General features: G+C 42.2%; 1 protein-coding gene across 18 annotated transcripts in view; it reads right to left on the bottom strand.

The window, feature by feature from the left end:
- TRPM3 (transient receptor potential cation channel subfamily M member 3) overlaps nt 1-17,249 on the bottom strand; it is a 605,449-nt gene that overhangs the window by 76,245 nt on the left and 511,955 nt on the right. For 10 of the 18 annotated variants that reach the window (XM_064361657.1, XM_064361664.1, XM_064361659.1 and 7 more), the window contains 5 exons: nt 17,077-17,106; nt 15,908-16,197; nt 14,740-14,968; nt 11,834-12,001; nt 6,553-6,693 (listed from right to left, as the gene is read on the bottom strand). In XM_064361657.1, the coding sequence (XP_064217727.1) occupies nt 6,553-6,693; nt 11,834-12,001; nt 14,740-14,968; nt 15,908-16,197; nt 17,077-17,106 (858 nt within the window). The remainder of the gene's footprint in view (nt 1-6,552; nt 6,694-11,833; nt 12,002-14,739; nt 14,969-15,907; nt 16,198-17,076; nt 17,107-17,249) is intronic. The other 8 variants (XM_064361658.1, XM_064361667.1, XM_064361674.1 and 5 more) reach the window with 1 other exon arrangement.

Here is a 17,249-nt window from a genome sequence, read left to right as displayed (position 1 = left end):
AAATCGGTTCAAAATGGAACTTGGTTCATATGGTTTCCGTTTACCATTATAATACACTGGCATTAATTCTGTAGTCCTGTGAGTACAGACTGCAAAAAAGCAAAACAAAAAAAACTCTAAAATATACTCTCAGCCTCCTTCTGACTTGAAATCCTTCTCTCTTCTCTTGTTGCTTCCTTCTTTTAGTTGGGTCAAATTCTATCACTTGTAGGTGAAATGAATGAATACTGTTAACTGCCCTGGTTTTATCATTTTACCCACTTCATTGCAAAACATTCCAAAGCATTATCATCTTCTCTTGTCACATTGTCACATGTAGGCCCAGTGACACACACAGTCTTCCAGGACCTCTGCATTGTAGTATTTAAAAGTAATTCCTTGAACCTGCATCTGTCCTCTGAATACAGGTTTAATGTGTTTAGTGGAAGGAAGGTAGGTGTAGGTATCGGTGAAGCTTGGATTTAAATCCCAGCTCACATACTTCCTAGATGATGTATCATCCTTTGTAAGGTTAACCTGCCTGGGCCTCCATTCTGGAGAATGGGATCACTTCCACTTTCCTTATAGTGCCTTTGTAATGACTGGGGATCTATGCATCTGTCTGGCTGTGTCTCCCAACACACTGTAGAGGCCCAATAAATACTGGCTAATATCCACCTGTGTTGTTTTTTTTCAGGACGCTGGTGGTGGTCTTTTTGTCTCCTCTTCCCCTAGTCCTTACTTCCCTTTGATTTCCAATTAACTATGCACACCTCTCTTTCGTTTTCTAAAATTGCCCTCATTATTGGTTATGCTTTCTCGATATTCATAGTTTTTAGCTCCTGCCTGTTTTTTACATCACAGTTAGTTACTCTATAGGGAACTTTTCCCATAGTCAAGCTATAATATACTATTTTGGGACAACTCTCAAAATATAGACTTCCGAAAATAGGGTCTTATGTTTAGATGGCACAACAGAGAACTGGCTGCTGTCTTGGAAGCAGCCTATCTCAGAACTCACCAACATTCATGCAGCCTTGCTGTAGATTATCTTGATATGATGTGCTTTGTGTATGTGTGTATATATATGTATGTATTCTGTAAGCTTTAACAAACTGTATGTAGACTGTCCAGACTTTTGAACAGAAATCTAACCTATAAGTCTTATTTAAGTCAGTGGGAAAACTAAGAATTTGCATTTTATTAACATATATTCTATAGGAAGTTTAAGGTGGTTTTTTTCCAGTTCTGTGAAGAAAGTCAATGGTAGCTTGATGGTGATAGCACTGAATCTATAAATTACTTTGGGCTGCACAGAATTGGAAAATAACATCTTAAACTTCATATAGAACCAAAAAAAAAGAGCCCATGTAGCCAAGACAGATAGTTGTAAGCCCAAAAATAAACAAAAAAAACAAAGCTGGAGTTATCACACTACCTGACTTCAAACTATACTACATGGCTATAGTAATCAAAACAGCATGGTACTGGTACCAAAACAGAGATATAGACCAATGGAACAGAACAGAGGCCTCAGAAATAGCACCACACTTCTACAATCATCTGATCTTTGATAAACCTGACAAAAACAAGCAACGGGGGAAGTATTCCCTGTTTAATAAATGGTGTTGGGAAAACTGGCTAACCATATGCAGAAAGCTGAAACTGGATCCCTTCCTTACACCTTATACAAAAATTAACTCCAGATGGATTAAAGATTTAAACATAAGACCTAACACCATAATAACCCTAGAAGAAAACCTAGGCAATACCATTCAGGACATACACGTGGGCAAAGACTTCATGACTAAAACACCAAAAGCAATGGTAACAAAAGCCAAAATAGACAAATGGGATCTAATTCAACTTAAGAGCTTCTGTACAGCAAAAGAAACTATCATTAGAGTCAACTAGCAACCAACAGAATGGGAGAAAACTTTTGCAATCTACCCATTAGACAAAGGGCTAATATCCAGAATCTACGAAGAACTTAAATTTACAAGAAAAAAACCCCATCAAAAAGTGGGCAAAGGATATGAACAGACACTTCTCAAAAGAAGACATTTATGTATCCACAAACATATGAAAAAAAGCTCATCATCACTGGTCATTAGAGAAATGCAAATCAAAACTACATTGAGATACCATCTCACACCAGTTAGAACGGCGATCATTAAAAAATCAGGAGACAACAAATGCTGGAGAGGATGTGGAGAAATAGGAACACTTTTACACTGTTGGTGGGAGTGTAAAATAGTTCAACCATTGTAGAAGACAGTGTGGCGATTTCTCAAGGATCTAGAAATAGAAATACCATTTGACCCAGCAATCCCATTACTGGGTATATACCCAAAGGATTATAAATCATTCTGTTATAAAGACATACACACATGTATGTTTATTGCACCACTGTTCACAATAGCAAAGACTTGGAACCAACCCAAATGCCCATTAATGATAAAGAAAATGTGGCACATATACACAATGGAATAATATGCAGCCACAAAAAAGGATGAGTTTATGTCCTTTGCAGGGACATGGATAAAGCTGAAAACCATCATTCTCAGCAAACTGACACAACAGAAAACCAAACACTGCATGTTCTCACTCATAAGTGAGTGCTGAACAATGAGAACACATGGACACAGGAGGGGAACATCACACACAGGGATCTTTTGGGGGGTGGGAGACAAGGGGAGGGATAGCATTAGGAGAAATACCTAAAGTAGGTGACAGGGTGATGGAGCACATGTATACCGATGTAACAAACCTGCATGTTCTGCACATGTACCCCAGAACTTATAGTAATATATATATATTCTTTCTATGCATTTTCCATTAACCAAGATTCATGCTTCTTAAACTATCAAACACAAGCACCAAATCCTGCCCCAGTGTGCTGTGGATCCCTGGTGGGACTTGGCTTTTCCTCACTTCTTCTGGGCCTTTTTCTACTATCTCTGGAGAGCAGAGGGAAACAAGGTCTTATAGAGGATAGAGCTGGTCACTGCCAGGGAAACTCAGAGCATGCACTGTGTTCTCTGACCTGCAGTCACTTTACACTTTGAATTTGAACTCTTCCAGCCAGATACCTGAAATAAGTTCTCAATACAAGCAGGGTTTAGGAGCCAGTTGGACCCCTGCCTCCTTTCTTCTTAGATGAGAAGACCCACCCTGCTCCTAGAGAAGCTTGCTATGATGAAAAAGTGAGGTTACATGGAAATGAGATGTGTCCTACCTTTCAGAAACTTGGGAGAGTGGGAGAGGCCATTTTTGGAAATCTGGTGAGAAATACTCTTACAGAGAAAAACACAGCCCAAAGCACATGGGACCTTCAATCTGAAACTGAATTTCATTGTTAAGCATGTCTGGTGATTTGAGACTGGCACACCTCATTTCCAATCACCTCCTCGAGAGCTGGACTTCGTCAGTATGTGAAGATGTAAACACAACTGAACAGATCTGGGAGATCCAGTCTGATGGGTTTGCTGAGGCCAGCCCTGTCAGCCACGCTGAAGGGTGCTGGACACACAGCCCCACCCCACAAAGAGGAGCCTCTCAATAAGCCGCCAATAACATAAGCAAAGCAGCATGTCTCAGCCATCTCTAATCATAAAATTTAACCTGGGAAGCTGGTTCAACTAACACAGCCTTTTGGGCTCCTTCCTGAAGATTTGATTCCATGGGTCTATGAAGGGGCTAGAAACTTGCATTTCTAACAAAACACCCCTGTCATCATGGAAGTTTTAGAAATACTGCTACTATCACTTCTACTGATTTCTGCTGTCATGGGTCTGCAAACTTTTTCTGCAAATAGCCAACTAGTTAACCTTTAAGGCTTGGTAGACCTGACAGTCTCTCTCTCTGTCTCAGCACCCATCAACTCCATGTGGTAGCACAAAAGCAGCCAGCCTATTGGTAACGTTAAATCAGGTTGATCCCAAAACCGCCTCCTTACATACTTTAAGTTCAGCCTAAAGGTTTCTCTGTACATTGTCAACTATAACAAATGAAGGTGTAACAGGACCATTTATTGAGTTTTGGTCAATCAAATGTAGCCAACTGTTCAAACCACGTTCAAATAAGGCAAATGCTGAGCTGTAACCAATCCAGCTGTTTCTGTACCTCATTTCTATTTTCTGTATGCCACTGCCCTTTTTCTGTACATAAATCTTCCACCACATGGCCCTGCTAGAGTCTCAGAGCCTACTCTGGCTTGGAAGGCTGCCTGATTCACGAATCATTCATTGCTCAATTAAACTCCTTTAAATTTATTCAGCTCAAGTTTTTCTTTTAACAGAAAGTAAGAGTCTGTCTGTGTTCCAATTACGTATGGACACTAAAATTTGAATATGTGTCTCAAGTTTTACTTTTTAAATTTTATTTCAACCTTTTAAAAATGTAAAAACCATTCTTAGTTTGCAGGCCATAATCACAGGCCATGGGTTGAATCTGGCTCAAGGGCTATAGTTTGCCAAGAACTGTTCCAGGCTAACAATTGGTTTATCATAATATAAAAGGAAGAACATACCTGGGTGTAAAATAGCTGCAAAAATATTATCTTGGGCTGGGTGCAGTGGCTAATGCCTGTAATCCCAGCACTTTGGGAGGCCGAGGCAGGCCTATTGCTTGAGGCCAGCAGTTCAAGACCAGCCTGGCCAACATGGCAAAACCCCATCTCTTTAGCCAGGTGTGGTGGTACACACCTGTAATTCCAGATACTCAGAAGGCTGAGGCACGAGAATCACTTGAACCTGGGAGGTGGAAGTTGCAGTGAGCCAAGATCACACCACTGCAGTCCAGCCTGGGTAACAGAGTGAGACCCTGTCTCCAAAATAAATAAATAAATAAATATCATCTTGATAAAATAGTTGTCAGGATTACAGAGAGTACTTAAATGGTACCTAGAACATTGCCTCAAACATACTAGGTGCTCACTAAAAGACAGTATTTTTGTTGAGTGGATAGATGAACACAACACTGATTATCTACTGCTGCGCAATGTGACTAGCCTAGGAAAAACAATAGTCACAGTTACATTGTACTTACATGTCAAGGAACTGTTTTAAGTGCTTTGCATGTTTTAACACATTTAATCTTCATTAAGTCCTATAAAATCGGAACTACTATTATGGGAAATTAAGTTGTTTGAGGGCACACGGTAAGAAGTGCAGATGGGATTCCCACCCAGGCTGTCTGATTCCAAAGTCCATGCTTGTCACCACTAAGCTGTTTTCTGCAAGGTTAAAAATAATATAGAGCTATATAAAATATATGAATAGAAATGATTTTGCAAGTCTGAGTTATTTTTGGGGGCAGAGAATTTTTCTCTTAACATTGATAAATTTCAATTTTTACTTCACTGAAAACATCTAATATTTGTATTTAGATATTCTATCCTCTCTCAAGACCATGCTTTAAATTGGTAGTTCCCGAATGGTGGCAATTTTATCCCACAAGGGGACACCTGGCAATGTCTGGAGACATTTTGGTTCTCATTCCTGGGGGCTAAAGAGTTGCCACTGAGTAGAGGCCAGGGATGCTGTAAACATACTACCTGTAGGGGTGGGGGTGGCCCCCCAAAGTGAAGAATTATCCAGCCCTAAAGGTCAATAGCACTGAAGTGGAGAAACCCAGCTTTAAAGTCAGTGTTAAGTGTTAGCATACAGGACCACATGAAAAGCAACTCATCTGGTCATTTGAGTCATTTTGGCCTCAGATACAGATTATCCTGTTGCTGACTCAAATGACTGCTATGCAGCTGGTTGTGGAAAGGGCTAAAAATACAGATGCACTATCCTTCATCTGGTGCAGTTCCACTGTGGCTGGAAGGAATCGGAGATGACCTGGGCCAAAAGCTCACCATAAAAAAAATCACTGAACAGTAGAAGTGAAGAACCAATCACTGAACCATTTCTACCATAGCAGGAGGTCATTTCAGGGACAATTCAGTCTTTTGTAGGCAGAAAATGTTTACAGGATGTGCATACTAAATATTTGCCATGATTGTAGGTTGCCTTTGAGTAGCTTTTGCTGCTGTGGACTGCATATTGTTAATTGTGTTGGAACAAGAAAGGCTGTTTGATGACACTAGCAGATTGGGAGTAGTTACACACATACACACACACACACACACACACACACACACACGACCTCTTTAGCGGTGTTACTTCCAGACTCGCCTCACTGTTTAACCACCAAAAGTCCCCCCAGATCCAGACTGGCATCTAAAATGGGCAACTGTGATCTAGCGCTCGTCCATTCAAAACAAGGAAGCCTTTCGGAAAACGACATCTACTTTCCTGTCAGGCAAGACTCATACTCATCTCACCTCTATTTCTGTTAGTTCTCACCTCCACCATTTCCTTTAGTTTCCAAGAGGAGGAAAAATGTGTAAGCTGCCTAACAAATGCCACAAATCTTGCAAAGCTACTGAAAAAGCAAGGTCACAGAACTTTCATTCCTGTGTGTGCGGCACTTCTGACTTGCAGAGAAAACCATACAGGTGCATGAGAAATAGACATTGGCTCCTCATGGCCATAGATTAGGAAGCAGAAAAGGCAACGTGCTTACTGTGTAGAACCAGAACTTCACGATGGGTGCATTGTAGAATTCATAGATTTTTCTGCCGAGGGGGATTAACCGGTGCCTGCTCTGAACTTCCTCTTCATCCTTCTTCCTGGAGGACTCCCCGTTGTTTCGTCCCAGCATTGCCTATGGTGGAAAAGAATTGATACCATCATGGCAAGGCTCTGGAGAGCATGTAGTGCAATGTGCTCATTTTACAGATGAGGAAAGGATGCTTAGAGAACTGAAGAACCCAAGGCCCCAGAGATTTAGTTGTACCTTTCTAAGAGTGTATTTGCACTACACGTATAATCTGTGAATACCCTTTGCCTGAGATAGAAGAAGGCCTTTGGTGTATTTCTTGACCATTCTCTTCTCTTCAACCCTGGGACTTCTAGAAGATGTGGATAACATAAGATGCCCAGATTCCAGAGAGGAAGAAAGAGTGTAGCCTGGGACGGCCAGACTTCAGGAATCTGTTCTCCCTCCCCACCTGCGTGCTCTCTCTATATATATCATAAAACACGCTAGATCTGGGTTCAAATTCTGTCTCTTCAAATGCTAAGGACCCTTAAGTCAAAGGTAAATTGGACCAGAGTACTTAATTTATTCAAAGGTTGTGAATACTCAAGTACTAAATGATCTGCAGTGCCGGGAGCTTAGTTAGGTCAGTGAAATGGTTTGGCTCTGTGTTTGGCCCCACCCAAATCTCATCCTTGAATTGTAATCCCTACGTGTCGAGGGAGGGACCTGGTGGGAGGTGATTGGGTCATGGGGGCAGTTTCCCCCATACTGTTCTTGTGACAGTGAGTGAGTTCTCATGAGAGCTGATGGTTTCAAAGTGTGGCACTTTCTCAGCCTCTCACTCTCTCTCTCCTGCCACCATGTAAGATGTGCTCTGCTTCCCCTTAGCTTTACACCATGATTGTAAGTTTCCCAAGGCCTCTTCAGCCATGCAGAACTGTGAGTCAACTAAACCCTCTTTTGTTTATAAATTACCCAGTCTCAGGCAGTATCTTTATGGCCATGTGAAAATGGGACTAATACAGTTGGTGACATCTCCTCGACCCTTAGGCATGGGCCTTGGCTCCCTGATTTCAAAGGCTGTAAACCCTGAATTATTGCTGGTACAGTTTTATGGCAGTTCCTGTGAACACTGCCTTCCTCTGCAACTACGTGGGACTAGGGGAAGGATGTCAGTCAGGCCTGACCTGGAGAGGTCCTTGTCTCCAAGCTGCTAGAAATTTCCCTGAGAACAGAATTGTTTCCTTCTCATTCATGACAACAGTAGCAGTGACAACAACTATAAATTAGATTTAACTGAGAAATAGTTCCAGGCCTGGGTCACTCAGAAGGGAGACTGAGTCCTAATGCAGACACTTCAAATTGGTGGCACCACGGGAAATATTTTTAACCACTCTGACACTTAGTTTTTTTAACTGTAAAATGAAGGTAATAAAGTACCCACTATAGGGTTGGCCTACAAGTCAGTTAACATCTGGCACTTACTAAGTCCTCAGTAAACATTAGCTAGGCTTTAAAGTAAACTGAGACCTTCTTAGACACTCTTGACTAAAATGATCTAGTTGAAATCACTCACTAGAAAAAAAGTGTTATTAGAATCTATATCAGCATAATTTCTTGGCTTTATTTCTTCAGTACTTACTAGTTTAACAAAATTTGGAGATTTTTATTGCATGTGAGGACAGGGTAAGACTTTATAACTGCTCAGGACTGACAAGGATTTGGGACAAGACAGTCTTGTTCTGGGACTACTGGGAATATAAGCTTACAGTTGAGAGAGCTCATTACAGAAACAATTCACTGGTTTGAAGTTGAGAATAAAGACAACCCTAGATAATTCTGGCTTAAAATACTTTACCTAAAATATACGAATATTAGTTTCAACTACTTGGTTCATTATCTCAAATATCCACTTTACTCAAATATGTAATAATCACAAATGATTGACCTGTAACCAGTAGGCTTTCTGGAGAAGGTCACTTGCATTCCTCTGTAGACTCTGGCTGGAAAAGTCCTTTGAGTTAATGAAGAAGGTAGATTGTATACTAAGACTTAAGTGTTTATTTTCATCAGTGAGTAGAGTAAATCTTTCTGATGGACATGGCACAGTAGACAGTGATAGAGTTCTATAAACATTGATCATTGACTTCAAGAAACTCTGGTGACATGACATTTGGTTGTCTATAATTTATGTAACATAATTATCATGCTTCTGTTCTGCTTATTTATATGCTTGACAACCTAATGCTATTTGGGGACACAATGAGATGAAAGAAAAGACAGCTTGAAGGTTTTTAGGCATCTTGGAGAGTGGCATGTTGGGGTAACTTTTGGGGATGGTGGCTTTCCCAGCAGAGCTATAGACATGCCCCGGGTCTGTGGACTTGTGGGGACTTTATCAGGCAACGTGGAGACATTTATCCAGCAGTGCATTCAAAACAAAAACAAAAGCCTGTTTTGCCTTTATTATTCAGCCATATTCCTGCATGAATGCATTTGTAAAAGACTTGTCTTTCATGGGTTTAAGTAAAGCGTTTTTGACATTTCATTAATTCCAGCCTAGGCAGCTTAACTGGTGATTTTGTTTATGTCTTTTCCCTGTATTCAAACATTTCCTTTGACATTCCTTAAAGCAGAATCTAACAGGGTCAAATATAGACAAAACTGCAAAGCATGATTTGAGAATCGATGCTGGCTAGACACAGATGTCAAGGCTGAGAAAGTTCCTTTGAGGTGAACTAAACTACTAAAAGTTACAAAAATGGAGTGAATTGAGGTTGATATTTTTGTGTCTCATTTTGGAAGGGCCAAAGGAAAACGTCCCATTCCAAGGGAGGATATACTGGTTTAACACAGAAACTCAAATATCAAGCCCATAAAAGGAGGGGAGGTGCCAATGAGCTGCACTCTGCAGTTCTGTTCAGGTTCTGTCCACTGACCAGTGCCCGAGCAGTGACAGAATTTGCCATCGGAGTCAAGGGAGGCTCCCCTTTAAAGACAACTGCTGTCCAGTCCCGAGCTTGCCAGGCCACGTGTCCTTTCCTTCTCCCTACTGTTCCTGCCTGTGGAGAAGAAACTCGGGCAGCAATGGTCTTGCAGTGCCTTCTACTGGACTCTTAGTAAACAATGCCAGGGTCTATTCTCTTGTTAGCAAAGTTTGCTCTTAATGTAGAGATGCATCTCTTATAGTGGCTTCTTGAATGATCAGGTTCTCAAGCCCTAGACTGAGCAGGGGAAGCTACCTCTCTCTGCTTTCTTCCCTGAGACCCAACCAGAGAGAATGCTGATTCAGTTTCTGGATGTCTTCCTAGGATGTGTGCTGATGTCAGGACTGTGCCAGGCTTGACTTGGAGGCTCATTCATCACTTTTGGATTCTTTCTGCTACAGGGTGGACCAAACTGGCTGAGCAGCCACACTTGAGAACAGGGAAACGTTCTCTCTCACCCTTAACCTACTGTCTAAAAGTGTGACTGATGGAGTCTGTATGCCTGGGTTCTGATCTTAGCTTTGCCATGGATTAGCTGGTATCCTTGGGCAATTTAACCTCTCTGAGTGTTAGCTTCTCTATCTGTAAAATGGGGATTAGGGCTGGGCATGGTGGCTCACGCCTGTAATCCCATCACTATGGGAGGCCAGGATAGAGGACTGCTTGAAACCAGGAGTTCAAGATCAGCCTGGGCAATCTCTTAAAAAAGAAAATTAGCGAGGTGTTGTGGTGCATGCCTGCATTCCCAGCTACTTGGGAGGCTGAGGTGGGAGGATCCCCTGAGATCACAAATTTGAGGTTACAGTGAGCTATAATCTCACCATTTTACTCTAGCCTGGGTGACAGAGTGTGACCCTGTCTCTAAAAATAAATAAAAATAGATAAATAAGTAAAATGGAGATAATAACAGTGCCTATCTTGTGGGACTTTCCTGAGGATTCCATTAGTAAGTATGTATAAAGCGCTTAGCACCGTTAAAACAATATTAGTTCACGGTGTGCTGGTCTTCAATATAAGTAGTTTACAGGCACAGTTTTTACACTAGACAACTATTTGTGAGGCAACAACATTATCGTTGCTGTGTCTGAGGTTATAAAATTGTGCCCAAGGTCACACAGCGAGTAGATGATGGGGCAGGATTCTCGCTCCAGAGCACACGTTCAGCTGAAACATTCAGTACAGGTTCAGTATTACTATTGCCAATTTTCTTCTAATGATCAAACCACTATCTTCTATCCAGAGGACAAAATTATGGTGAGACTGTTAGGGGAGACAGTCATCTGTTACAGAGGTGAGCTGACTCCTCCACAGATTTTTATACAAATCCTCAAGCTGAAACAAAGGTTGGCCTTTAATCCAGTAAGTCAGGGACTGTGTCTGCAAATAGATCTTTAGGAAGAGCCTACTGGAAGGAAATATTCTTTATCTGGAGGAGAAACAATTCACAGTGCTGTCCCACTAGGATAATAATACAAAGGTCTTTTGTCACCTGAGCAAAACCAATTTTTGATTTCACCCCTTATAGCTTCTTCTGGGTCACTACAGCAACGGTCAATGGCGGGGGTGGTGAGGGAGGGTGAGGCATACTGAAAAAGTCCTTATGGAGCTGTTGCTTGATGGCTTCCAAGCTATTAAGCCTTGTTTGTCCCTTTAATAGCATGTGATATTTTTAGCCTTTGCATATGAGCCAGTGGCAGTCACGCTGCTCAGGCGGGGGTTGCGAGAAGCTGTCCCATGTCCAGCTGCCCCCTTCCCTCTGCAGAACAAAGCCTCTATGCTCTATAATTATACCAGGAAGGGCTAATAAAAGCTTTGCATACAAACCTCAAAATTCAATTAGTGTGGTAATTGTGAGCCTGACCCTGAAGACAGATACAGGCTTAGCTTCTGGTCTGTAGAACAGTACCAGCTCAGTGAAGCTGGCTGCTCCCGAATCATGGATTCCCTTTCCTTCCTCGTGTGCTGAGATAGACACATCATCTGGTTGTTCAAAAAGCTTTGCCTGTTTGGAAAATGTAGAGTGTCTTGCTTTAGAATTTCATTGGTTTGTCCTGCACCACAGGCTGGCTGCAGGATTTCACATAAGGGTGGACCCTACAGTCATTTTATTTATACTTTTCCAATACCCTGGCCTCAGTACTGAGATGAACACACTTCATGGTGGAAGGCTGGGAACAGACGTCTGACCTAAGGAGTTACTGAATCTTAAGCATATCGGTGGGACGAGTGGACTAGGAATTCTGGCCACAGAGAATAACTGTGCAGTGTTTCCTTACTGTGAGCTCCATGTCCTCTTCATCTTTTTCCTTCGTGGGCTTCTCTGGTTCTTCTGCCTCCTTCTCTTGGAGGTGGATTTCCTGGGCCTGAGACATGTAGGGCATGTCGTCTTTGTTCTTGAACTCCAAGCTGAGAATTGAAGGAGGAAGTAGAATTCCCAGAATTACCTAAAGTAATAATAATGATAATAATAATAATCACATTTAAAGGATTAAGATTAGGGTGGTTGTTTAGAATCAGAGGGCCTGGGGTGTGAGGTATAAGAGAGAGACAGTGTGTGTGTGTGTGTGTGTATGTGTGTGTGTGTGTGTGTGTGTGTGTGTGTGTGTACATGTGCATACACAGTTGTTATATGCTCTGTAGGGGGACTGAACATCTGAGTAACTAACATATTAACATATTAATACCAAGAGGTTCATTTGGTCACATCTAGGAAATATTTTGCACAGTAGCTCAGTCTCATTTTTGGAGGAAAAAAGCATTTTGCCCAAATTTGTCTTACCCAATTAACACCCACTTTGCGTGTGGGTAACAGAGGAAAAAGAGACTCTATTTAAGGCAAAAGTGGGAAAGAATTCAGATTTACATTTAGTCATTAGACGGCCCTTGATTTTGACTGTCAAATCAATTCATACATCTGTCCATTGGCATTTTTTTTGCTAATGTGTCAAGTGGAGTGGATTATGTGTTATCTGATTATCTATGTTAAAAAAAAAAAAAAAAACGCTGTCCTAAGTTGACCTTGAGAAAATACATGTAGGCAAGCATTTAATTCATTTTAGGGCATCTTCCTGGTATTTGCTAAATGCAGCAGGAACACACACACACACACACACACACACCCCACTTACACAAACGCCCCAGGAGAAGCCAGCACTGTATTTCTCTCACGTACAAACATCACGCGTAAATCTATGCAAGGACACTAAATACAGAAGCTTTTCTTCTGAGAGGGCGGCCTCATTCTTCAGAATGAACAAGTGTGTTTCTGCATGATAATTCCCCAAGTCTTCTCTCACTTCTTCTCTTAATCCTAAAACAATTCTGGGGCACGACTTCTGAAGATGAACCTCCTTAAAGAAACTGCTCCAAGGTGAGGGGTTAAGACCCCCTGAAGGGTCAGTAAAAATGATCCTCCAGTAATAAGGCAAGGACAGTCCTTGCTTGAATGCCCACGGGGACGGCAGAAGAGTTCAGCGAAAATGACTATGAATTCATGATGCTGAATTCTGGGTGTCTGGCTGCCCTGGGAAGGCTCAGGTAGCATGCTGGCAGTCTTCAGGGGACATAACACCCTGTCCTCAGAGCTGAGAGCCAGCTTGGCTCCCTTCCAGAGGCTGGGCTTGGCGGTCAGCAGCAGTGTGGCTATAGAGTGCCCATGACCCACATCAAGGAACCCTCCTGTGACTCTGGCCCAAGAGCCCACAGGAAGAGTGATATGGGGAAGGGGTGTTGGTCCAATAAAGTAGTGGGTGTCAGAGGCAGGTGTGGGGTTGGGGAGGGGAGGAAATGGAGTCATATAGGTCAAATGGTACAAAGTTGCAGATATGTAGGCTGAGTATGTACCATACAGCTGTAATGTACAAAATGAGGACTATAGCTGAAATACTGTACTATATACTGGAAATTCGCTACGAGAGTAGGTTTTAGGTGCTCTTACACACACAAGGAAGGGTAATGAGGTAAGATGATGGATATGTTAATTTACTTGACTAGAGTAACCATTTCACTATGCATATCAAAACATCATGTTGTGGCTGGGCACCAGTGGCTCATGCCTGTAATCCCAGCACTTTGGGAGGCCAAGGCAGGCAGATTGCTTGAGGTCAGGAGTTCAAGACTAGCCTGACCAACATGGCAAAACGCTGTCTGTACTAAAAATACAAAAATTAGCTGGGTATGGTGGTGTGTGCCTGTAATCCCAGCTACTCAGGAGGCTGAGGCAGGAGAATCACTTGAACCAGGGAGGCGGAGGTTGCAGTGAGCCAAAATCATGCCACTGCACTCCAGCCTGGGTGACAGAGCAACACCCTATCTCAACCCCCGTCCCCCGCCACCAAAACCTCAAAAAACCCATCATGTTGTAGACCTTAAAACAAAAAACAAGAAAGCCACCTACATTATTTCAACCTTCCATTTCCCATTTTTTTTTTTACCTTTTTTCAGTTTTGTATTTTCCTTGAAAAACACTGAAAAGAACATTAAAAAGCAAATGCTACCCACCATTCTATTTCTCCTACAAACAGTAACATCCCTTTCATAGTCCATTCAACATCAGAGGTGACCACTGCCGACAATTTACTCTGTGTCCTTCCTGGTTTTTATAGGTTAATGTACACAGACATAACTATACTTAGACACATTAAAAATGGCCTCGGATTATACATACTGGCCTGTGGCTTGTTTTTCTTCATTTAAGAATAGATTAGGATTATCTAGCCACACCTTTGCATATAAATCTATTTCAGTTTTATTTTGGTTTAAAAAGATTTCTGAAGCATATCTGGTAAGAGCCGACGTCTCTATGACATGAAGCCGAGGAGGGCCAGGGGTTCAGGCACCCTCTGCAGACAGGTGGCCTGGGTGAGCTCCTGGTGCAGCTGGCTTTGCGTCTACAAATGGCAGCCCCTGTAGTACCTGTGCATGGTCATCACCTTTGAATCCTCTGAAAAATATTAATGTCCAGGCACCCTTTCTAGAGATGCCGATGCAGCAGGACCCAGGGAGAGGCCCCAGCCTCTATATGGAAAAAACAAAACCAAGCAACACTCTACAAGATTCTGATGCACAGTCAGGATTTAGAACCACCCTCCTGAGATAAGAAGATGCCCAATCCCACAGCAGATTCTGGCTGAGAACACTCTAACCCACCCTCCGGCCCTCAGAGCCAAGAGGGCGCACTGACCTTGAGGCCTGAGTTCTTGCGCATGCGCAGCCGGCCCATCCACATGTCAGTGAGCAGCATCTGGCTGCACGTGTGAGCGATGAAGTCGCGGTGTTTGGCAGCCACCGCAAGCTGCAGGCACGTGGCGTTGCTCCAGTTCTTCAGCTCATACGTCAGCAGTTTCATGGCCAGCTGTTCGTCCTGCTTGTAGGACTGGTCCAAGAGCTCCACAGCCAGCTGGCCGAAGTCTCTGAAAGACAGAATGGGTAGATGAGTCTTTCAGGCCAGCTTAGAGACCTATAAGACAAAAGTGGGGACCCACTGGCCAACCAGAAAATGTGGCCACTGTGTGATGTAGTTGTTTCCTATGGGGTCTAGTCTGTAAATTCATCCAGCCAACATCCATTAAGCATCTACTATGTGCCAGATACCAGGTATAGAACTGAGGGTTGTAAGACAAACAAGACGTGATCTCTGTACTCAGGCCCTCAAATTCAAGGCATATGAGTGTAGGAGGTGGAGCAGTCAATAAAGTGCAGTATGTCTTCTCCTTTTTTTTTTTTTTTTTTGGACAGCATCTGTTTGTTTCCCAGGCTGGAGTGCAGTGGCATGATCATGGCTCATTTCAGCCTTGACCCTCTGGGCTCAAGAAATCCTCCCACCTCAGCCTCCTGAGTAGCTAGGACTACAGGTGTGCACCACTACACCCAGCTAATTTTTAATTTTGTTTTTTTAGAGACGGGGTCTTGCTATGTTGCCCAGGCTGGTCTCAAACTCCTGGGCTCAAATGATCCACCCACCTCAGCCTCCTAGAGCGCTGGGATTACTGGCAAGTTAAATGCATCAAACTTCAGGTCAAATTCCAGTCTTGCCACCACACATGTGTGATCTTGGACAGGTTACTTAAATCCTCTGAGCCCCATTTTTCCTAGCTGAAAGAAGTGCGTAAGTATGGGACCTACCTCATGAGGTAGTTGAGAGGATGAGATAAAGTGCTGTATGTTTCTGTATATACCACCATCTGTGGCACTGTGCACAATAAAGGGTGATTGTTTGTGTCCATCCTGTGTGTGCGTCACTGGGGTGACACTGTCTTCCCTTAAAGTTCTGAGTAGCTCAGACCCTCCAGCACTGGGAGCCCACCTTTCCTCCTCTCCCCCTGACTAGCCCATTTACTGGACTAACCCACCTGGAATTGTGATTCAGCTCCTGGGAAATGTCGTCAACCATGTCGTTCTCAGAGGCCTCGTGAGCCATGGCTTTGCAGAGCTTACAGGCCACCAGGGCCTTGGCCATGGCCTCCTCACCATGCTGCCAGAAGAACAGGGCCATCTTCTGCCGCTTCATGAGGACAGCCCACACCATGAGCTCGTGGAAAGGGAAGGGGAAGTGGTTGATCTCAGGATCATCCAAGTCAATGTCCACCTCTTCTTCACGTTTCTTGGTTGTCTTTCTTCCTCGCCTCAAGGGAATATCATCCTGTAATTACAGGGAAACCACGCTGGCTGCGTTAGAAACGCATTGGTTCATTTCAGTAAGCAGCAATTGTATATCTTCTCCCAGCTAGCTCTGGGATCAGTACTGAAATGAACTAGGCCAGCTCCTGTCCTAAAAGCACTCACAAGCTCTTCCATGCCTAACTTTAAAACAAGTGCTCATAAATGCACAAGCGCAGTGCTGTGAGAACAAGTATTACACTGTCATTTAAAGAATTACTTTTTAATGGGCCATTTTCTTTCTTTTTACTTATGTCCATTTATTTCTTCAAAAGGTAGTGTTGTTTGTACCTGATGAACAGCATTACCCTTTTTGCTGAAAGGATAAGGACATCCTAGATTTTTATCTGCATATACGACAATAACCACATGAACAAAAGATGACAAATGGATAATTTATCTTGAGTTTCCAAATACCTATTAGATGCATTTGTGAAGTAGTTCTGGCCTTTGGATCTGTCACTATTTGTAAACACTCAAGACTAGATTTTGATTACTAGAATTTATATGCTTCCTTGTTTTCCAGATAGTTCAAACAGGAGTTTTTTGTTTGCAATGCTGATATAACCTCATGGTGGAATTTTCAAAGGTGCTGTGAGCAACCCTTGTGACACATTATACATATATATACACACATATATATATATATATAATTATGTGATATATACATACTACATATAGTATATGGTATATAGTATTACACATTATATATACTATATATTTATAGTATATATATTTCATATACAGTATATTATGTATATATACACTATATATTTTATATATATACTATAAATACAGCATATATATAACGTGTAATAAAGGGAATAAATCATTGACACTAATAATTTGAGCAAACACTTACCTCCATTCCCAGCAGTTTCAAGGCTTTGGGCTGTTAAAAAAAATGTTGTGAACAAAGTTAGATCAGTTAGATCTTCCTTTCATATAGGTAAGAAGAGTCCTATTATTTAGTTTAGTTTTTTGGGACAAAAAATGTTGTGAACAAAGTTAGATCAGTTAGATCTTCCTTTCATA

Source organism: Aotus nancymaae, unplaced genomic scaffold, assembly GCF_030222135.1.
Source record: "Aotus nancymaae isolate 86718 unplaced genomic scaffold, 86718_ANA_hifiasm-v0.15.2.pri h1tg000041l, whole genome shotgun sequence".
NCBI classification, from domain to species: Eukaryota; Metazoa; Chordata; class Mammalia; order Primates; family Aotidae; genus Aotus; species Aotus nancymaae.
The sequence above is the reverse complement of the archived record's forward strand: the minus strand, read 5'-3'. Positions and strand labels throughout refer to the sequence as shown.